The 20,875-nt window shown below is 51.9% G+C and overlaps 7 protein-coding genes across 7 annotated transcripts; 4 read left to right on the top strand and 3 right to left on the bottom strand.

Moving 5' to 3' along the window:
* Positions 1-120: 120 nt before the first annotated feature.
* BBA_08523 (fungal specific transcription factor domain protein) lies at positions 121-2,426 on the bottom strand (the record flags this gene model as incomplete). Its single annotated transcript, XM_008603620.1, has 4 exons — positions 121-1,614; positions 1,706-1,737; positions 1,796-2,218; positions 2,297-2,426. The coding sequence occupies 4 exons, from the start codon at positions 2,424-2,426 to the stop codon at positions 121-123; spliced, it is 2,079 nt and encodes a 692-aa protein (XP_008601842.1).
* Positions 2,427-3,964: 1,538 nt separating this feature from the next.
* On the top strand, positions 3,965-5,535 carry BBA_08522 (MFS transporter, putative; the record flags this gene model as incomplete). Its single annotated transcript, XM_008603619.1, has 4 exons — positions 3,965-4,128; positions 4,184-4,640; positions 4,704-4,787; positions 4,825-5,535. The coding sequence occupies 4 exons, from the start codon at positions 3,965-3,967 to the stop codon at positions 5,533-5,535; spliced, it is 1,416 nt and encodes a 471-aa protein (XP_008601841.1).
* Positions 5,536-6,433: 898 nt separating this feature from the next.
* On the top strand, positions 6,434-7,318 carry BBA_08521 (uncharacterized protein; the record flags this gene model as incomplete). The annotated part of the gene is made up of 1 exon (XM_008603618.1): positions 6,434-7,318. One exon carries the CDS (start codon positions 6,434-6,436, stop codon positions 7,316-7,318), a length of 885 nt encoding a protein of 294 aa, XP_008601840.1.
* A 570-nt stretch (positions 7,319-7,888) lies between these two features.
* On the bottom strand, positions 7,889-9,963 carry BBA_08520 (uncharacterized protein; the record flags this gene model as incomplete). The annotated part of the gene is made up of 3 exons (XM_008603617.1): positions 7,889-8,272; positions 8,327-8,779; positions 8,836-9,963. 3 exons carry the CDS (start codon positions 9,961-9,963, stop codon positions 7,889-7,891), a joined length of 1,965 nt encoding a protein of 654 aa, XP_008601839.1.
* Positions 9,964-11,141: 1,178 nt separating this feature from the next.
* On the top strand, positions 11,142-12,376 carry BBA_08519 (lactoylglutathione lyase; the record flags this gene model as incomplete). The annotated part of the gene is made up of 5 exons (XM_008603616.1): positions 11,142-11,188; positions 11,248-11,276; positions 11,333-11,769; positions 11,832-12,105; positions 12,195-12,376. 5 exons carry the CDS (start codon positions 11,142-11,144, stop codon positions 12,374-12,376), a joined length of 969 nt encoding a protein of 322 aa, XP_008601838.1.
* Positions 12,377-13,953: 1,577 nt separating this feature from the next.
* Positions 13,954-15,786, top strand: BBA_08518 (D-3-phosphoglycerate dehydrogenase; the record flags this gene model as incomplete). The annotated part of the gene is made up of 1 exon (XM_008603615.1): positions 13,954-15,786. The coding sequence occupies one exon, from the start codon at positions 13,954-13,956 to the stop codon at positions 15,784-15,786; it is 1,833 nt and encodes a 610-aa protein (XP_008601837.1).
* A 435-nt stretch (positions 15,787-16,221) lies between these two features.
* Positions 16,222-16,848, bottom strand: BBA_08517 (uncharacterized protein; the record flags this gene model as incomplete). The annotated part of the gene is made up of 1 exon (XM_008603614.1): positions 16,222-16,848. The coding sequence occupies one exon, from the start codon at positions 16,846-16,848 to the stop codon at positions 16,222-16,224; it is 627 nt and encodes a 208-aa protein (XP_008601836.1).
* Between the last annotated feature and the right edge of the window lie 4,027 nt (positions 16,849-20,875).

The raw sequence follows: 20,875 nt of genomic DNA, 5'->3' as shown, positions 1-20,875 counted from the left end.
CCGACGAGGACCCCGACAAGGTGCTAGGTCTGGGTTGGTGACGGTGACGTCTGCACCACTCATCGACGCATCATTATATCCAGACCAGATCAAATATGATCAAGCCGCAAAGTCTCGTTGCTACAAATCGCCTGCACCGGCCCAATGTTCGTTGCTCGGGATCAGATCAGCCGCAGATCCTTGCCAATTGAATCCGTCAACTGAACCAAAAGTCGCATCGCTAAAATCGAATCCTTGCCAGTTGTCAGTCAGATACTTACTGCTTGCAGCCCTGCCACGAAGGACATGACAACAGTACTTGCCTGAAAAGTGCGAAATGGCCGGAGTTGACAGAGACGAATGCCCTGAAATGTTTTGCATATCGCAGTCCGATTGCAGCTGTGAATTAACGCCCATGGGCCCTAGAACGTGGTGCAAGGCTGCGACAGCTTTCTTGGCCTCTTTTGAATCTGCGCACTGGCGAGTCCAAATCTCTTGTGCCTGTTGCAAAGACTTTTTGATGCTGTCGGAATCCGCAGGCTGTTCAGTGACATCCGCCGGACTGTCATGCAAACTTCCTTTCGGCAGCTTATCGTAGGTCTTTAGGTAAAAGCAAAGAACACTCGTAGCTAGGAGGAAGTCGTTGTTGAATGCGGATGATACTCTCCAGCGACTTTGATACCACAGGCCATCTGTCTGGGTTTCCTGGTCAATCAGCCGCTGCAGCTCTAATATTTTCAATGCTGCATTTAAACATGTCGACTTTGAGTGTCTGAATTGCTGCTGTGGCTGAACAAGACTGAAATACTTCTTGTGCAGGACGATTCGCAGCTGTTGGCAAATGACTTCCAGCCAGATTCGCTGAATCATGATCTGGGAGGAAACATTGAGTGCGAGCCCGGTCCATTTGAAAATGGGCGGTAGTTTGTCCTGGGCTTTGTCAATTTCTTGATCCAGTTTCAAAATGTCGGAGTATGCGCGCGGCCGAGGTTCGGTGGCCAAATCGGCAACCTTGGCCCCGACATCAAGCAGACGCAGCTTAGCCAGAACATAGAGAGTCGGGGTGACGTCAGTCTCGGGTCTTGATGCCGGCAATATCAATGTGCTGAGATCAAAATCCATGTCGTACAGATTGCTTGGCTTTTCCGTGTCTGCGTGCTGCTCTCTGACGAGTCGCGGCAGGCCGAGCTGCGATGACACACTAAAGTCCAGCTGCAGAATCATGGCCCAGACTCGTCGGCGCATCTCACCCACAAAAGGTGAGATGGATGGAAAATGCTTCGCATCTCGGTGATAGCCCATGTGTATCGCGATTTGTACAATGTTGCCCACCAAGACCCATATCCCAATTTGCATGTCCTGGAGGTGAAAGCATTCGACCAGGAAGTAAAGTATCAAGGTTTCTAAAACATGAGGGCCGCCTTCTGTCCATCGGCAAAGAATAAGACACTTTATGGATTGGGACTTGTAGAGATCAATCAGGCGATTCTTCTCTGATAGCTGTGAACCTTTGCCTTCGTGGCCAGACTGCGTTGGGGATGTTTGTTGGAGATGCGTCGACAGGCAGATGATGCTGAACAAGAGACCTACCCACGCGACTGATGCACTTTCCGGGGCGCGCCAAAACTCTTCGTACTAGTAATAGAATTAGTCGGCTCGCTTTTCTTCATGTCGAATGCGTGAGAGCACAGCAGCAGTGCCAAATGTAGTGTTAGTAGTTACTTACCTCGGCGAGGAATTGCCCGCTGTGGACAACGCCTGTGACATGTTGTTAAACAAGGGGGCAAATTGATTCGAAGCCTTTACACATGCTTACCAGGGGCAATATCAAGGTCGTTGAAATAACGAGATAGAAGCCGGTCAACAGTAGGACGAGGAGGTAGGTTACTGATAATTGAGGCAACTGTGTCGTCCAACTGCCCGCTGTAAAATAGCTGCGGCTTCAATATTTCAGAATTCGCTGGCGTCAATTCCGGGACTGGAAGGATGGTATCCTCCTCCTGTGAAAGATGGTTACGAAGATCGACGATGCTGTCAAGTACTGCAGCCCAGTGTGAACTGCTGACGTAGCTGACAATCTTTTCTGTATGCCTGAAGCTTCCATAATCTAAAGGTAAAGGCGACTCATCTCGAAATGATGCGGAAAGACCGGCGGTTCTTGATTCTGCATCTAATCGCGAAGAATGCGTGCCTGACTGGCAACCTTGGTCAGGAGGTAAAGGCGGCATTGGTGATGCAGCTGAGTAGCATTAGTTGGTGACTTTGGTTGAAGACATCATGCCCTTCGAAGAAGACGGCGCCGTAACAAACAACATACAAGAGCTTGGGCTAGTCTGGTGCATCAGATCCAAGACCAGGCTTTCCAATTTGTTGATGCGATCCTGCATACTTGCAGGAGCCTGGTCCTGGGCCGCATCATTTGGCGCAGTAGACGAACTTGGCGCCATTGTATGAGCATATACACACGAGGACCCAAGTCCCCGTATCGAGCAATTGCTGCATGGGAGCATGCGATCGCAGCGTATTCTTCAGCGAGAGCGTCAGCCGGCGGGCTAGGTGTGATTCTGCACGAGGCAACGGTGGGGCAGTTTTCAGTGAGCGGGAATAAAAGAAAAGAAAATACACAAAATGGCTCGACATGGTAAAATGAGGCTCGTGAGAGTTTGATTGGCTTACTTGCGTCTCCGACACGCGTTGCAGCTGAGCTGCAGCTTGTCCCGGCGCCGTGACGAAGATGTTGGTAGCTTGCAAGGCGGCGCTTCTAAATGGCCACGCAGATTTTCGCGCGGTTGCTCTCGTGAATCCATTTTATCAACCATGGCGGCTCTACCATGAAAGCGTAACCATTTTTGGTGCGAGATGATCAAAACTGCCTTGAGGAGCTTGTTCAACAGACGGAAGCAAATGACCAACGCCACCTCCGAACCTCCGCGGATACGGCAGCCGATCCTTTTGACAGTTTGGGAGGAGGTCGAAAGCCACTTACAGGGGTTCTGACCAATTAAAGGGCAAGATTAACAGCTACTTGATCCCAGTACAAGACGGTGCGGCCGTAGCTTACCTGTGGCGTAGAAAGATACTAGGATAATACATTAAATATTCATAGAATTAAGACATGTGCAAGGTTCCTTTGGGACACTGAATTGTAGTGGATCTCGTGATGGACCTCCTCTGGAACTGTCAGAGGGTTAGGTGAGGGGAAAACGCATTTGAACGTGCGCATTGTAATTTAATATTTAAATGATTGGGGAGGCAACTATGTACATGGCTCTTTCAGTAACAGCTCGTCCGCTAGGTATTTAACCAGTCAATTCAGCAGTCAACAGCGTCAACAGCTAGTCAAACAGGCAGTTCATAGAGTCAACAGCTAGCTAACAGTGTCGATGGCTAGAGGTAAACAATCATTGATAATCATATAGATTATAGACGCAGTGCTTTATCGTTATCTCGAATGGCCATCAAACAGAGGTTACTGGCTTTCGAATCGTGTACCTACCCCCAAACACAGCTAACTAGTTACCCATCAGAAAAGCGCCAGTGGTGCCGGCGGATGCCCAGAGCTGTACCGAAAATATGGTTTAAGTATATGCTTCGCCTTACAGTATCGGTATATTTAGTCGCATTTTTTTTAAATATATATATATATATATCCCCTGTCTTTTGTCATGTCTCGGTGGGACAGCAGACATTGCCCAACTTGAACATGGGATACATACAGCCTTATCTGGTAGAAGCGCCGCGGAGCATCGCGGAGCACCGCGCAAACAAGGCTGTTGAGCCTCATCCATGTAGATACTTAATCTATGTAAATTGGCATCTTTTTAAAAAATATGTTTTTACCCTCGTCCCTACTCTGCCAACATCATCCTCTATACATCGACCATTGGCCCCACGACTACCTGAGCAGGCACATCTCATCATCTTCAAAACAACCTTATACATCCATACATCAGACAGCTTTCTACCCTTTTCCTAACAATACACTATGGACCCAGAAGCTAATGCATCGAGCACGGTAGCTGTAGCGAAGTCAGCTGGGCCTGACAGCGTTGACTGGGACGGCCCCAAAGACCCTGCGCATCCACGAAACTGGACTAAGGGTACAAAGCAGATGCATGTCCTAATTATCAGTGTATTCACACTCTACTCGTGAGTTTCACGCACTTCATGTTACTGAAAATTGTATTACTGACTATCTCTTCAGGAATCTCGCCGCCGTCATGTTTGCCCCAGGCGCTCCCCAACTAGTCAAAGAATTTGGCATTACTAGCAACATTGTCGCGTCCTTTACTGTGTCAATTTACATTCTTGGATACGTTTTTGGGCCTTTATTCCTCTCGTCAATGTCCGAGCTTTACGGCCGACTCGTCGTCTACCATACTTGCAATGCTGTCTACATGGCCTTCACAATCGGTTGCGCTCTCAGCAGCAACGCCGCCATGTTTCTCGTATTTCGATTTATTTGCGGCTGTGCTGCCTCTGCTCCAATGGTTGTCGGTGGAGGAACGATTGCGGATCTCTACATCGCGAGAGAACGTGGAAAGGCCATGGCCCTTTTCGCCCTCGGACCACTTCTCGGGCCAGTAATTGGCCCAGTCATTGGTGGCTTCGTGACTGAACGTCTGGGATGGCGATGGACTTTCTGGATAATTTTGATCCTGGTATGTAAAGATGAGCTCAACTTGCTAAATGTGTCATACGTCTAACTGTACAATGCGATGCAGGCCGGCATCGTCACCGTGACTGCGTTGATCCTGATGACTGATGAGGGAGACTTTCGAACCCGTTCTTCTCGAACGCAAAGCTGCGTCAGTGCGAAAGTCTACTGGTAATATGTTCCTCCAGGCGAGAACTTTTGACAAGAACCGCACACCGACTCAACTCCTCGCGCGCGCTTCCATCCGACCCCTCAGGATGCTTTTCCTTTCTCCCGTGGTTTTTCTCTTGTCCCTTTACACAGCCTTCATGTTTGGCCTCATTTACCTTCTTTTTACTACTTTCCCTGGAGTCTTTGAAATAACTTACCATTTCGCCACCGAAACTTCTGGCCTCGCATACCTGGGTCTTGGCATTGGCATGATTGTTAGTATCGTCTTGTTCGCCGTTTTAAGCGACAAACTCTTGCATCAGCCACGCGAGGGAAAGCTGGAGCGGCCTGAACTTCGACTGATTCTCATGATGTGGTCTACACCAGTTATACCGATTGGCTTCTTTTGGTACGGATGGAGTGCAGACAAGGTCACGCATTGGATTGTCCCGATCCTGGGTACCCTTGTCATCGGACTCGGGGCTTTTCTGACGCCCATGCCGGCCCAATTGTATCTAGTGGATGCATTTGGAGCCGAAGCCGCAGCATCAGCACTGGCTGCTAATACCGTACTCCGCAGCTTGTTTGGTGCCTTGCTGCCTCTTGCAGGGCCAGCAATGTACGAGGCTTTGGGCCTCGGCTGGGGCAACAGCTTGTTGGCGTTTATTACTCTGGCGTTCTGCCCGATTCCTTTTTTGTTCTACAAATACGGCGAAGGTCTCAGAACCAAGTTTCCCATCAGTCTATAGAATGAGTCGAAGCGGGCACAAGCGGGAGGTATCGCGCTATTGCCTTGCGCTGTTGGCATCAATCGCGATGAAGAGGCAATTCCATCTTTTTGCTACCTTGTCTCTTTTCATCGATGAGCCTGATATAGATCGATATCGTTGCTTTGGCTTGCCATAGTACCACTATCGTGCAATTGAGAACCAAAATGCCGTCGCAGGGGCAATCGCTGTGATCGGAATCGCCTTCCGCTTTCAAGTAAGCTTTAACACCGTGGAGCGATCAACGGTCGGGCATCGTAGTTCCTGGGCTGGTAGGCACTCAAAAGACTAATTATAAACGCCCTTTCTTGAAAAGGAGCTATTTAGTCGAAAGATCGATCAATTGCGGATTCTGGTCTTGTATTGCAGCGCCTCAGACTTGCAGACGTCGGTCTATCTTCCCAATCTAGTAGATTGAAGCGGCACAGTAAGAACAACAAAATCGCAAAAAAGGGAAAAAAAAAGGAAACGGAGGACTTCTAGCACATGACAGCTAGGAAGAATTCAATGGACATGTATATAAAAATAGCAGAATTATTTACATGTGGCCACAGCTTGCCTCCGTCGCACCACACTGAACCCAATCCGGACGTTTGCAGCCAAGTTGATCCCGTGCCCGCTCACCAGCCTCACCCACCCTCCAAACCTTTCCCAAACCACACACACACCCACAAGAGCTCCCCAGGCGTCACTCCTCCAAAGCTTCCTCTTCCACGCCCGCACACTGCACAGTCGTTTCTCACATTGATCCCGCTTCCACGACTGACCCTCAAGCTCGCACCGAGTCAATTCCGCCCGCCGTCAGCTCCAATACACCTCAAACATACCCAAGCCAGGCGCGCCCTCCCAGGTTCTCGACACAAACTTGCCCCCGACCACCATGGCCGCCCTCCCGCAGGCCACGCCGCTGCTACTCACCAAGCGCCTCAACGCCTTTCTCCGCGCCCACACGTCACCCTCTCTGCCCACGCTGCTCCTCACCACGCACCACGGCAAGCTCCTCGCGCACGCCTCTTCCTTGCATCAGCCCGTCGCCGTCCTGCGCACGCACGCCACCGTCGCCGCCTCGCTCCTCGCCATCCACACCACAACATCCTCCTCCACCGTTCCGCCGTTGCCGACGGGAGCCTCGCCCTCTTCGTCTTCCACCAGCAGCGTGGTTGACGACGACGACGACGAAGACGACGACGACGAGACGGCGCACGGCTCAGACGATGACAATGACGGGCAGCGACCGCTTCCAGCCTCTGCCGCTGCCGCCGCCGCCGCCACTACCGCTACCGCACCCATCAGACCCGTCACCATAACCGTGCAGCTCAGCGGCGGCACCGTCATCATTCGCCGTCTCAAATGCGGGCTGCTACTCGTCTGCGTCGGACCGTCATCTTCGCAGGACGCTACTTCGTCTTCTTCCTCACCAACGCCTGCCGCTGCTGCGACGCCAACGTCCACGAATGCTTCCGTGGCGGCGGTCACACAGGCGCTAGAAAGCGCGGACCTGCTGAGCGCAACGCCGACGACAGCGACAGCGATGGCTGGCGAGACGGAGAGCTTGACGAACCCGGGCGAGCAGCAGACAACAGCGACGACGACGACGGCAACGACGGCGAACAATGAGGGGGGCGTGGCTGTGGGCGCGGCGGCGTCGGCAGCGGCGTCGACGTCGGTCGTGGCGCTGCGCAGACGGGCGGCTGAGCTGGCGCGCTGGCTGGACGAGAAGCTCGGCGCGCTGACGGTGCCAGAGGACAGCACCGGAGCCGATTAAACGAGAGTGGTTGTCTGTGTTGCTGTTTTCTGCTGCTGCTGCAAAATCCTTGTCTCACAACTCTTCTTGTTCTCATCTCATCTGTTTTGTTGTCTGGCATATATTATGGCGTTTGGTTCTTATTTTGAAGAGAAAAAGAATATCCGGGTTCTCGACGACTCCATTCTACACTGCATTGTTTCTTTGTTTTCTACCATTCTTAAATCTTGCAAGCAAAATTTTCGCCGCGAGGCAGAACCGTTTGCTGTGTTTACTGCGCATCTCGCTAGCTACCAAAGGTACCAGATCATCTATATTTGGAAAGTCTGAGCTATAGACCATAAATGCGACCATGACCGGATAACAAAAACGCCGTATTTGATGGTATTCCCTATTACGAAAAAAAAAATGATGAAATGCTCCAGTAAGAAAACAGCAAACCTTGTCACTCTAGCTTTGCCTGAAGAGCTGAGGATGGCAAACGGTGCTAAAGTAGTGACAGAAACGCCAGATCATGCAACGCAGGAACTCAATTTTGTGGCCGCTGATCCCAAACAATGCAAAAAAGAAACAAGAGTTGAAAGATGCTCACTACTCAATGCTCATGCGCATAATGGCGTCGTTGGCGTCCACCATGCCCTGGAAGCCCACCCTGCCCTTGTTATTGTTCAGACGGCCGCCGGCGTTGGGCGTGCCCGATGTGGTACCTCCCATGCTGCCCGAGTCGCTCTGCGCGCTGCTGCCGGCTCTATCACCGCCGGTGCTGCCCGGGCGGGAGCCCCATTGGATATTGTCCCGCTGCAGGGGGCTCTGCACAATGGGCGAGTTGTGCGCGCTCATGCCGGGGCTCACAGCTCGCCGCTTGAAGCTCACGGGGTCGAGGTCGTCGTCACGCCGGCGCTTATTGTTAATGCGGCGCGTAATTTCGGCAGCAGAAGGGGGTTGAGGACCGATAGCAGGAGCTTGCGACAATTGCTGATCACCTGTTAGTGCGGCTGTGCCTAATTCCGGGCTCGGCAGAGTACGAACCTGGTAGTTTGGGAAAAGCGGAAAAGAGGGCGAATCCATGGCCGCGTCTTCACTCATGCCCGAAGATGGCTCTCGAGGTATGAATGGCTGCGGCGGCGGAGAAGCGCGCCCACCACCTCCAGTGCTGCTGCACTCGGAAAATGTGTCCCAAAATGACTTGGACTTGCTCTTCAGAAGTTGTTGCTTAAAAGTACTGGACAAGCCTGTTGACAAGTCTCGCATCAAATCTTCCTCAGGCTCTTCTATTGTGTCTTGGTTGACCATGTTGGGCGACGATAGCGCGCTGACAGCCTGCGACAGGTCAAAGGTATTTGTCGGTGGGCGGGCATCGCGATCTACATCGCTTTCGCGGACTTGCTTGACGACTTCGGCTTCTCGACGAAATTCTGCTTCGGCCGGTGCACCTTCTTCAAGCAAGGCGGCTCGGATGCGGGCAAATGTCTTGGTTTTCGGCTAGGCTCGGGTTAGCACTCAGACGTGTAAATGGCATCTATCCGCCTCCCACATACTAAAAGATTTCCACGACGCGTAACAGCCCTTCGCGTCACATTGGGCTGGACATCGCCAGATGGCCCGTCCACATCGCTCCTGCCACTATCGTCGCCATCACCGCTCGAAATGTGCAGCTGGTTCGCCTGCCAGCTAATGCTCTCCCGACGCGCGCGCGACGAATTACCCGGGGGTGAACGTGAGAGCGCCGACGCGTTAATGTTGAAGCCAAGGCCGAGTGGCCCGCGCACCTTCTTCCTAGGATGCTTCCTCGGCCGTTGGCGGTTCTGAAAGCTGGCGAGAGGACCCACGGCCGGCGACCCAAACGGATTGCCCCCTCCTCCGGGACCCGTCCTCGAGATCTGCGGTGTGGTGGCATACGCCTCATCCGTGTCCTCGTCCATGAGGTCATCGTCCTCGGAGGAGCTCGACGAGTCAGTGCCTATGGCCTGGGTGCTACCCAAGGAGCTGCTTATCGTCATTCGCTCCTGATTGCCGGACGCGACGGGCCACAGAGATGCGGAGGCTTGCAGGCTATGCTCAGCACCTATGCTGTACTCCCTTCTCCTAGCGGGTATGTTCATTCCACGGCCGCCAACAGTGGGCGAAGACTCGGGCGAGGATTCGGCGAGGGTGGAATGATGTAGACTCGTGGCAGCGCGAGAGAAGTCGAGGCCTCGTGATCGCCGTGGAAGGATGTTGGTCGGAGATGCGTAAATGTGGGAGTGGTCGAGCTTGGGGGACAGAGGAGCCGGCTTCCCATATGCGCAAGTCCCAGTGGCCGCAGGAGGAGGTGTAGAGTCACGCGAGATTCGTAGCGGCGGCGGCGGCTGCTGTCGTTGTTGCATGTGCAGAGACGACAAGCCACGAACATCTGACCGCTTTGGTGTGGAGGGATGGTCTGCCAGTGTGGTGGCGGCGGCTGCAGCGCCGGCGTTGGAAAAGGTGTCAATGTCGTGGTCGTCCTTGGAGGTGCGACGATTCGATGTGATAATATGCGGCGCCGGGGAGAGCTTGGGCGGCGGTCCTCCACCGTCGGAGAGAGATCTTGACTTGGTCAGGGTTGCAGGGCGGCCGAGCAGGTGCTGCTGAACCCTGGAAGGCTCGGCACCTGCTGTTGCCTCGTGCGGCGCTGGGTCGGTGTCCATGGCCGGGCAGCAGTAGCCAGCCAATTAGTGGAGGCGAGCTCAGATTTCCTTTTGAGGGGTTTATCAGAACGCGTTGATGGAGGGCGAAAATCTGGGTGCGAATCTTGTGGTACGATACACGAGATTGTGATTGTGACCATTGGGCCAAAAGCGCGTTGCGGTTCTTTCGAGAGTAGCAGGCTTCCGGAAACGGACAATGGCGAAGAGCAGTGCCCTCACTCGCAGGTCGGGGTAGCTGGTGCCATGGAGAGTACCGAGTCGCACGACTTTGCTGTTGGTGCCGAGAGATGGCGAGGTTCAAAAGATCGAGATTGAGAGAACTACGAGCAGAACAAGACGACGAGGATGTAAAAGCAACAATACGGTTCAATGGCTTTACGTAGGTAGCTTGAGCCATGGGCGCTACGACAGTCATGGCATCCACTAAGCTGGCCCACCAAGGTCGCTGTAGGCTGAGCTGGGTGGCTTGTGGAGGGCCACTGACAGCCACACAAGAGCCAATATGAGTGAGCTAGCCGAACAGTTGCATATCGATCTCCCTTCTAGCCATCATCTCAAACTTTAACCGCGTTTATTGGTTTTCGTCTGGCCTTACTTGGGCGTCAATTGGCCGTTGAATGCCTTTTACTGGCTCTTACTGGCTGGCCGGCATCCCGCGACGAAAGGGCTCAGGGCTAAGACGGTGGGGCCTCAGTTATTTTGGTAAGGTATCCGTACCTTACATACATCTACGGAGTAGGTGTTATTACTGGCAGTGACAATTGGCACAAATGTCCAATCAAGTCTCATGATCTGAACACCTTTGTTATGCAATAAAGTTAATCGTGGTAGAATTCCGGTAGAACTCAATAGTCCCGCGTCTTGCCGCGCCTATCCTCAGAGCTGCAGTCGCTTGTGGAGGGGCACCTCGAGCTAGTCAGAGCTTCTGATGCGGGGGTTGACATCACCAGTTGCGTCGACATTACAAAGCAGACATTACAAAGTAGCAAATTTCATCAACTTATGAACACCTCAAGAGCCAGTCAGCGACTACGACTGATTCAAAACTCACTGCTTAGCCCTGTTAAACCCATCTCCAAGTCATCAGTACCAGGTGCGTGTGCCCGGCTTCATTCGAGATCGGCCGTGTCTCACACTGACCCCATTTTCACCTTGCAGCTGCCTGTAGATTCACAATCATGGCGACCACTACCGACACCAGCAAATACAAGTTCAACCACTCCATGTAGGTCATGTTGGTTGAATCTGCCTTCTTTGGCAAGCCGTTGACTAATGCATCATCAGGATCCGGGTCAAGGACCCCAAGGAGTCGGGTAGGTCAAAATCAAACTGCCATAGCAGACTTGGTCACGCAATCTAACAACTGCAGTGAAATTCTACGAGTTCCTTGGAATGAGTGTCATCAAAAAAATCCAAGAACCCGCTGCCAAGTTTGACTTGTACTTTCTGGCGTACGACGGCGCCAAGGCCGCCTCTCATGGCAACTCGTTTGTCGATCGCGAGGGCATCGTCGAGCTCACACACAACTATGGCACCGAAAACGACCCCAACTACAAGGTCGCCAACGGCAACACAGAACCTCATCGCGGCTTTGGTCACACCTGCATCAGTGTCGATAACCTGCAGGCCGCCTGCAAGCGCATCGAGGACGCTGGGTACAAGTTTCAGAAGAAGCTGACCGATGGCCGCATGAAGCACATTGCCTTTGTCCTGGATCCTGACGGCTACTGGGTCGAGATTATCGGCCAGAAGCCCGTCGAGGAGACCGAGAATGTCACCGAGACGGACCCCGGTACCTATCGCATGGTGAGCATCAACCAGCTTTGATGGCGTAGATTCGACTAATTATGTATTTCTTCTTCATGTAGAACCACACAATGCTTCGCGTCAAGGACATTGAAAAGTCGCTCAAATTTTACCAAGAGATTCTAGGCATGTCGCTGATTCGCAAGCACGAGGCCGAAGCTGCTGGGTTCAACCTGTATTTCCTCGCCTATCCCGCCGACCAGGGTCTGCCGACCGACGACAAGACGAGCCATCGTGAAGGCCTGCTCGAGCTCACCTGGAACTATGGTACCGAAAAGGACGAGTCCTTCAAGTACCACAACGGCAACGACCAGCCCCAAGGTTTTGGCCACATCTGTGAGTCTTGCGCCCTGCAAAAGAAACAAGAAATCACTTTCTGGACAAAAGTGCAAGAATGAAAAAGATGCGCTAACACGAAAAACAAGGCATCACCGTCGACGACCTTGATGCTGCTTGCCAGCGTTTCGAAGAAAAGGGTTGCAACTGGAAGAAGAGGCTGACGGATGGCCGTATGAAGAATATTGCCTTTCTTCTCGACCCTGATGGCTACTGGGTCGAGGTGATCCAGAACGACAAGTATGGATCCAAGCACGCGGTCCAATCCTAAACAGGCAGCTCCAGGCAGAATAGCTCTGTAGTGATATTCGTTTCTTTTTTAAAAAAGCATAGTTCTTCTTGGCAGGCACTCGTCCAATGGGATCGGCACGGTTTAAGCTCGTCACGGCAGTTGCATGCACCCTCTTTTTTTTGCCCGATTTACGTTTGCGAAATAAGCTTGTCGATATGCTTTCGATGCTTACTAGCCACGCCACTGTGGAGTTTCCGCAGGCCAGCAAGGTGTTGGAATGGTGTTCAAGTGCCGAGCTTGCGGTGCCGATGAGAGTGCGCGACACGGACAGGCTGGTTGAATCTACGTGACATTTGGAATGGGCACCAGCCGGGAATCATTGCCGATAATAAAGACGAGAACAAAGGAGCGTGATTGCGCTCATTTCTTGCGAGTTACGGCCGCTGTTGACTAGCGAGCCGCTAACTAGCCATCGTGTCTCACATCTGCGCCCCCATGCCGTCTTGAACAGCGCGGGGAGGGCATTATTCGTAGTAGTTTGAGATTATCAAGATTGCGTCAGTTCAATTTGGATTTGAGGCGGGAGGCACTAGGAAAGAGGGGTTGTAGTTGCCCGGGCTCAACTTGCACAGAGTTGCATCCCGCCCGCATTCACTTACAGCAAAGTCTGCGTCGGGTAAAGTCTCCCTTGTGCGGCCTGGCAGCTGCCTGCAACATCCTTGGTTACATCCAGAACAGGGCTGCAAATAGGTGGCGCTGCAAAGGTAGATCTCATTGACAATAGGTGGACAACTATGCTTTTGCCTGGCCCGATTCGGTTCGAGAAGCTGTTGCGCGGCCAGTAAGAAGATGGTCTACACGCTGAATAGCAACAAAATATCACAAAAATTATTCAGGATCCCGCGTCTGCCGCAAAATGATAATATCGTCTCGCCTTACTTGTATGCGCACCTCTGCCGCATATCGTCACGGCCGCCTCGGTGGCTACAATGCGGAGCTGTGATTTGTTCCAGATTATGCCGTCCGAAATCTACCTCTGCACGCAAACGACTAGTTGAGACAGGCGAACAGTGAGACAGGTGAACAGCCACTTGCTACGCGCCCGTCTGGAATGCAGTATGGAGTAAGTAACTGTACAACAATGCAATTGCGGGATACCCATGGCCACGCGACGGGTCAAAGCTGAGGTACCCGTTGATCCTTTTCTGCACCATCCGCTGGCAGCGCAAAACGTGGCCCATTTCAACCGGCACAAGGGGGGGCCAGCTCCTTCGAAGCTGTACAACTATATGGATAGTATCATGGCTCCCGCTTCAAGGTTCCATCGAAACAAGGCTATGTGGATGTGATTCACTCGCGGGATTCCAGGTGTCGCCCATCAAGGTGTGGTAGGCTGGTGGATGTGCAGTTGCGATGGGCAGCGACTTGGATGAATTCGGCCGTGTCAAACTAAATTTATTTAAAAGCCAGCCTTGCCCCCTTCCTCTCTTGCTTTTCCCCTCCATGAACCAGACGATCGCTCCTGCTACTTCCTATTGGGTCTGAGAGAATTTCCCTATTCAAAAACGCCAACGGAAGAAAGAATCCGGTCATCATTATCCTATTTCTTTTATCCTATGTTTGATAACTTCATCACCTCCAACACTGGTGCCGCTTCGATGACCCCCATAGCCCTAGACCCCGCCGAGGGCCCCTCGCCGGCCTCTCGGCCCCGCATCCTCGTCCCCGAAAAGGTGTCGCCGGACGGTCTCGCGCTGCTGACCCCCCACTTTGACGTCGACGTCCGCCAGGGTATCGCCCCCGAAGAGCTTCTCGCAATCATCCCCAACTACCAGGGCCTTATTGTGCGCTCCGAGACCAAAGTCACTGCTGAGGTGCTGTTTGCGGGCGCCAAGCTCAAGGTGGTGGCACGCGCCGGTGTCGGCGTCGACAACATTGACGTGCCCGCCGCCACTTCTCGCGGCGTCATCGTCGTCAATTCGCCCGCCGGCAATATCGTCGCCGCCGCCGAACACACAGTCGCGCTGCTGCTAGCCACAGCGCGCAACGTCGCACGCGCTGATGGCGGCTTGAAGAACGGTCGGTGGGAGCGCGGCCAGCTAGTCGGCATTGAAGTCGGCCGCAAGACGCTCGGCATCGTCGGACTCGGAAAAGTCGGTTTGCGCGTCGCGAGCATGGCCAAAGGTCTGGGCATGAACGTCGTAGCCGTCGATCCGTACGCAAACCCAGACATGGCCAAGCAGGCCGGCGTAGAGCTGTACCCAGGCCTGCACGACATGCTGCCTATCGTCGACTTTTTGACCATTCACACGCCGTTGCTGGCAACGACCATGAACCTCATTGGTGAGGCCGAGTTTAAGACGATGAAGAAGACGGCACGAGTGTTGAATGTGGCGCGAGGCGGAGTCTACAATGAAGCTGCTCTTCTGCAAGCTCTAGATGAGGGCTGGATTGCTGGCGCCGGTCTTGATGTCTTTACCTCGGAGCCTCCTACAGCCGACTCTGTCGCCTCGCGTCTGACCCAGCACCCCAAGGTGGTCGCCACGCCGCACCTCGGCGCCTCGACTGTCGAGGCCCAGGAAAATGTATCCATGGATGTATGCACCCAGGTCCTCGAGATTCTCCGCGGTGGCCTGCCTACCAGCGCCGTCAACGCCCCGATCATCCTACCCGAGCAGTACCGCAAGCTGCAGCCCTCTGTCTCCCTCGTCGAGAAGATGGGCAAGCTGTACACGCAGCACTTTGCCGGCAACAAGATCAACATGGTCGGCGGCCGAAAGTTTGAGCTCATTTACCACGGTGAGCTTGCCGGGCTACCCAACACCAAACCACTGCTGGCCGCGCTCGTCAAGGGCCTCGTCGCCTCTTTCAGCGACTCCAACGTCAATATTGTCAACGCCACGCAGATCGCCAAAGAAAAGGGCCTCACCATAAGCGAGACGCACGCGCACGACTCGGCTAAGAACCAGTTTTACGCCAACCTCGTCACGCTCAAGTCGCACCCCGACGACGATTCCGATGCCCAGAGCGGCGGTGGCGCGCAAGTCATCGAGGGCTATGCGGCCAACAAGCGCCTCTACATTTCGCGCCTTGGTCGCTTCAGCGCCGCATTCCAACCCGAGGGCACTCTCATCATTTTGCACAATTACGATGAGCCTGGCAAAATTGGCGGCGTTGGCACCGTCCTTGGCTCGCACGGCATCAACATTCGCTTCATGCAGGTCGCGGCGCTGGGCGCCGAGTTCCGCGGCGACTCGACGCCGCCGACTGACGACGGACTGCAGTCAAGCCCCTCGCAGGAATCACTAACGGACGTGCAGAAGCAGCAGCAGCAGGCAGGTGACGAAGCACTCATGATTCTGGGCATTGCCGGCAATGTGGACAAGACGGTCATGGACGACCTGCAAAAGGCCGAGGGTGTGCTGAATGTGAGTGTTGTGACTCTTTAGGGGTTAGTAGTAGTATGGAAGACGAATCAATAAATGTTTTATGTTCCGCACAGACTTTTTCAATAGCACCAAAGCGATGTTGAGTGCCCTTGTATGTCGGGGAATATGCCAGTCACTGTGATTACTCCTTGCTTCCATAAGATTAAAAGCGACGCACTTTGATTAACAATCTGTATCTAAGCTATCTAGTAACAGCTGTATTTGACAAAGGAGACAAAATTCAAGTAGATAAAAGGGCTAGCGTGTATGTCGCCCGTGATCAGGGCTGTATGTCGCCCGTCACCAGAAGTGTATGTCGTCCGTGATCAGAGATGTATGACACCTGTGACCACAGTCAAATCCAAAGGTTAACCTGTTGGTGGAGGTGCATTCTTGGATCCTTCAGCTAAATCGTCCCCCGTCAGAGCCCCAGAGCTCAGCCTCTGGATTGATGAATCACTGGGCTCGGTTTTCTGGCTTGTCTTGATGAATAATTGGCCTCAGATCCTTTGTTGGATCGACTTGATGAATCACTACCTCCAGCCTTCTTGATTTAGCTTGATGAATCACTACCTCCAGCCTTTTTGATTTGTCTTGATGAATCACTACCACCCGCTTCTTTGGGTTGGCTTGATCAATCACTGCCTTTGAATCACTTGATTCATTAGCTTTGACAGGATCTTCAGAGCCCCACGGCTCACCCTTTGAGATCAAAAGATAGTCATGAATGGTCAGCTCCGACTTCACTGGTACCAGGCGTATCTCTGCCTTGTTTAAAAATCCATCAAGTATTGCTTTGTCCTCAGCATCATCAAAGTAGTCTGCAATCTCCTTCATGATGGAAGGAGCTTCGTCTTTCAGAACAGAATCTTTTCTGGCCAGGATGATTGCATTGTGTGCGCATTTGAAGGCAATCATCTTGTTGAATTCTGTCTTGTCGTTCTTGTAATCCTCGGATAATCTTTTTGCTGCCATAATCACCAGCTTAATTGTCTCTGGGACCCATATATCACAGGATGCAGAGTCCTTAGAGGAGGAACCAGAGCCATTAGAGTAATCAGAGTAATCAGAGTAATCAGACATTTTGACGGTTGTTGACGGTTGTTTAGATGTTGTGACGGAGCGAAATGATTGATAATGTTGAGTATGGCTGATGATGAGTATGGCTGATGGTGAGTGTTGAGCAGATATGACGGGGGAGAGGGCTTAAATAGGCCTACAATCACAGCTTTTTACCTCTGGCAGGCAGATATTTAGATATACATTTATTTAGGCAGGCTTTTGCCAAGGTATATCTTTATTTAGACGGTTTGCTCCATGCTCCCATGTCGGGAGACGCCCTGTGCAAGGCCGCTTTGCTTAGGCGCTGTACAAAATCGGAACAGATCCACACAACACAAGACCTCAGCGAGCCAGATCAATATTGAATATTTCTACAGTAGATATATAGCATCAGATAGAGCTTCAACGCATGTTTTTCTTCATTCAGTTCCATCTTCAAGTCTAAAAGCTCAACGGCGAGAACAGAGTTATCTCAAGAGACTGGCAGATTACACGGCTGCAAGACTCCAAGGTATGCATCTGATCAAAACACAATCCCATGTCATTTATCAGAAACATTTTCTGTTTCAGTCTGACTTGAGGACTATTGTTTGACTATTCGTGGTGTACACGCTGATAAGAAAAACATGTGATGGGTCGTCAGTAGGTCAGAGATGGTTGGTCGCTTGACAGCCCATGACTCAGTCGACTTTCAGCACCAGCCGACAGTGCATCGGGAGAAGATCAAATTCCACTCCATGATTAGGTGTGGCAATGAAGTGAATCAAAGTTTCGTGAGCCTATTGGCTGTCCAGGAGGTGCGCCTACATAGTATCAAGTCAGCTGCACTCCTTGGCCATGGCGCTCGTGTTCCGGACCTTTATATTACTATTTTGGTCAAGGCATTGCCAGACGCTGCATAAGTTGGGCGTCAAGACTAGTGACTCAGAATACTTCTGCCTGGCTTTCAGGTTGGAGGGTATGTCTTTTGCCACTGCTGCTGATTCAACTGCCCCTACACACGGTTGATCCGCTCCAGCATCGCACGAATTCTGCCAAAGATGCTAGGACCTGGTGGTTCTCATGCTAGCTACTCCATTATGTGTCAAAATATGGCCTAGACCTTCGATCTCGGCATGTAGATGCGGCCAACAGTAGTGATGCCACATTTCATGCGGGCTACAAAGAAAGAGGCAGGACGGAAATTGCAGAATCTCAAGAAAGATGAAGCTCAACGTGGTAACTGGAGCAAATTACTCAACTAGTTGTCCATGCAAGTAGGACGGCAGCGTCGTGACTGCGCAATTTAAGGGATGTGTATTGTGCTCTCTGCTCTGTGCTCCCGCGTGCGACAAGCCAAGCAAAAGGGGGATCTCATTAAGAAGTCCAGAGCAAACACATTATTCATGAAACAGCTGAAAATTGATTTTCTTTTCGTTTATTCATGAAGAAGAGAAAGCTGCACCAGTGTCATTCACATGTCAAAGACTTGTGGTGCTCATGTACAAGGAGCGTGTTGACCACAGCTCCCATCGAGGAGAAGAGTCATATGAAAACAAATTTGTAACTACAGTAGGCGCCGGTCTAATTTTATCAGGTAGGAGATTTACAAGGCCCCGTCACAAAGTGAGCACAAAATCACTTACTAGATACTTAGGGTCGGCAACTTACCGTTCCGGCCACACCCTCATTCAAGCCGCCTCGTTACACCTGGAAAAACACAAAAACAACAGGTTTTTGAGAGAAAATTTCTAGCCTCCCTAGAATGAAACAGTGTACAATAATATAAAGCCCATAAATGAGTAAATGAGTAATCAGATGATTATCAAGATACATAGAATGACCGAAATCGGGATAAATACGGAAAAAGATACATTTCTTTTTCTATATAATTACTCCGCATGGTACAGATAGATACCTTGAGAGCACTTAGGCAGGAGCGTGGACCCACTTTTGAATCGTTTTCTGCCTCGCAGCCTCTTGTAAAATCACAATGGCCATCAGCAACAACACCAAATGACCCCCCCAAGAGCATAGATTTTGACCTTTGAGCTATCTATGACGTGTCTCTCTCGAATGGAGGCTTTGCGAGCCGTATAAGGGAGCTGGTACGGTGGCTAAAAGAAATCGAGCAAACAACGTGACGCAGCCCAAGAAAAACGCGAAGAAGTGCATCAACTCAGGCTTCAGACTATTAATACAAACAGTCAGCTTGGCGAGACAGTTCAACAAAAAGTCAGAAGTTACATTCGAGAACCATGCGAGTACTTTAACGGACGAGAACGCACTTGCGACGGATATGAGCTCGATGAGTCTGAAGCTAGCTCTACCACGGCGATCTAGACGCCTTGCCGCGAAATCGAAAGAAGCACCGGATGACGATGAAAAACCGGATGGGGGGGTTCGATCCTTGTGCACCAGGCCGTCGCCGTGAGCCAGGAGCTGCCAAGTCTTCAAATCGCCGGGCTGTCACTGAAGCTATGCAACCAACAACAAACAAGCACCAGAAGAACAGCCCCACTAGATCTGACTTGTCCAAATGTACCAAGTGATGGAATCGATCAGTATCAGTTGAGCCCAGCCGCGCTTATTCGTTAATCATTCAAGCAAATTTCCCCTTGGGATCTACATGCAGATACAACGCTAGGGTGTCAAATCACTTCACACCCATGGTTATTATGGCGCTTTATCTAAAGTGACCTTGTTCTCTCACGAATATACTTTTGGTTGGCAAAGGCGTGCTGGCAGCAAAGCATGAAGAAACTATATGCGCTCATTTGACCGATATCCAGGGTGTACATGTACCAAGGGTATTGGGTGAGCTGGACGTTTCCTCGATGTACTGTGACGGCATCGTGGAAGTTTTAATGATTATGTGCTATGTCGGGGCTCCAATTGCGAGAATCATTCGGCAGTACCCTAGACGTCGCGATGCGCTAATTCGACCCAATGCCTGTAATCACCGTGACCACTGTAATCACTGTACTCGACCTTTACATCAGTAGTTAGTCTTCGCTCAGCCTCCAATGCCATGTCTGGTCGGTAGCATGGTTAAATCTATGTTCGGGGGGGTTTTTTTTTTAGAAGAAAAATGAAAGAATTCCAAAGAGAGACGACATGTAAAACAGGATTCCATCCCGCCAACGAGATGCGCCACTCATCAAGTCATCTGCCATTGGCAAGCTGCAGCTGCCCGTCAATCGCTGCTTTAATGCATGCTTGCACCCGACGAGGGGAAGTCGACAAGGGCCTGCACATAGAACTTGTAATTGTTTTTGTTCGATTGGTTGCAGACTGCCAAGTAAAGAAAGCTGCTGGGGTCCCCTGAGTGACAAAACTGGTTGGCCGTTTCTTCGTCATGGGGGGCTGTGGCCGGGCCGTTTAGAAAGCGGCCAACAGTCTTGTCGACCCCGTGGGGGGGGGGGGGGGGGGGTTGCCCATGACACCACCCCAGCGACCGCCACGGATATTTCTTTACCAAGCAAAGGCCAGTAAGCTGTCCCTTCTCTGCTCACCTCGGATGGTTCTCAAGCATCGGCGTTTTTACCGCATCGTAGCTACAGTGGCTCGAGAAGGGGAGAAGAAAATACGAGAGCAACCAACCAAGGCTACTTTTTTCCTCGGCGTTCGGTCAGTCTGAATCGCGTCCATGTCATAGTTGTGAATAGCCTCAGACTGGCTTGGCATTATCAGTTCCAAACATGGTATCGGACGGTAGAGTCACGCGACCATAATTACATGTAGTCTAGATTGTTTTTATTCCGAGACGTCCGGGACTGCCAACTCTTTTCTTCAAGCGGGACGGGGCGTAAAGAGCCCGCCCGCCAATACCCGACGGGGCCGGTCGCGACCGTTGCCAGCGGGCCGCCGGCGAATGTGCACCCTGCGACCCTGGTGTCTGACTCGACTTGACTCGCTAGCTTACTAGGCATTTCAGCGTGACCTTCCTCTTTAGAACATCATCGTGTTGGAAAGCATCACTGCTCCGCCCAGAAATGACCTTTTGACCCTCATAAATTAAGGCGCAGTGAGCCCGCCGTGAAATGACTCTCTCACCATTGCGCAGTGG

Source organism: Beauveria bassiana (assembly GCF_000280675.1).
Source record: "Beauveria bassiana ARSEF 2860 unplaced genomic scaffold BBA_S00035, whole genome shotgun sequence".
In the NCBI taxonomy this organism is placed as follows: domain Eukaryota; kingdom Fungi; phylum Ascomycota; class Sordariomycetes; order Hypocreales; family Cordycipitaceae; genus Beauveria; species Beauveria bassiana.
Note: the sequence above shows the minus strand (reverse complement) of the source record. Positions and strands in the feature narration are given on the sequence as shown.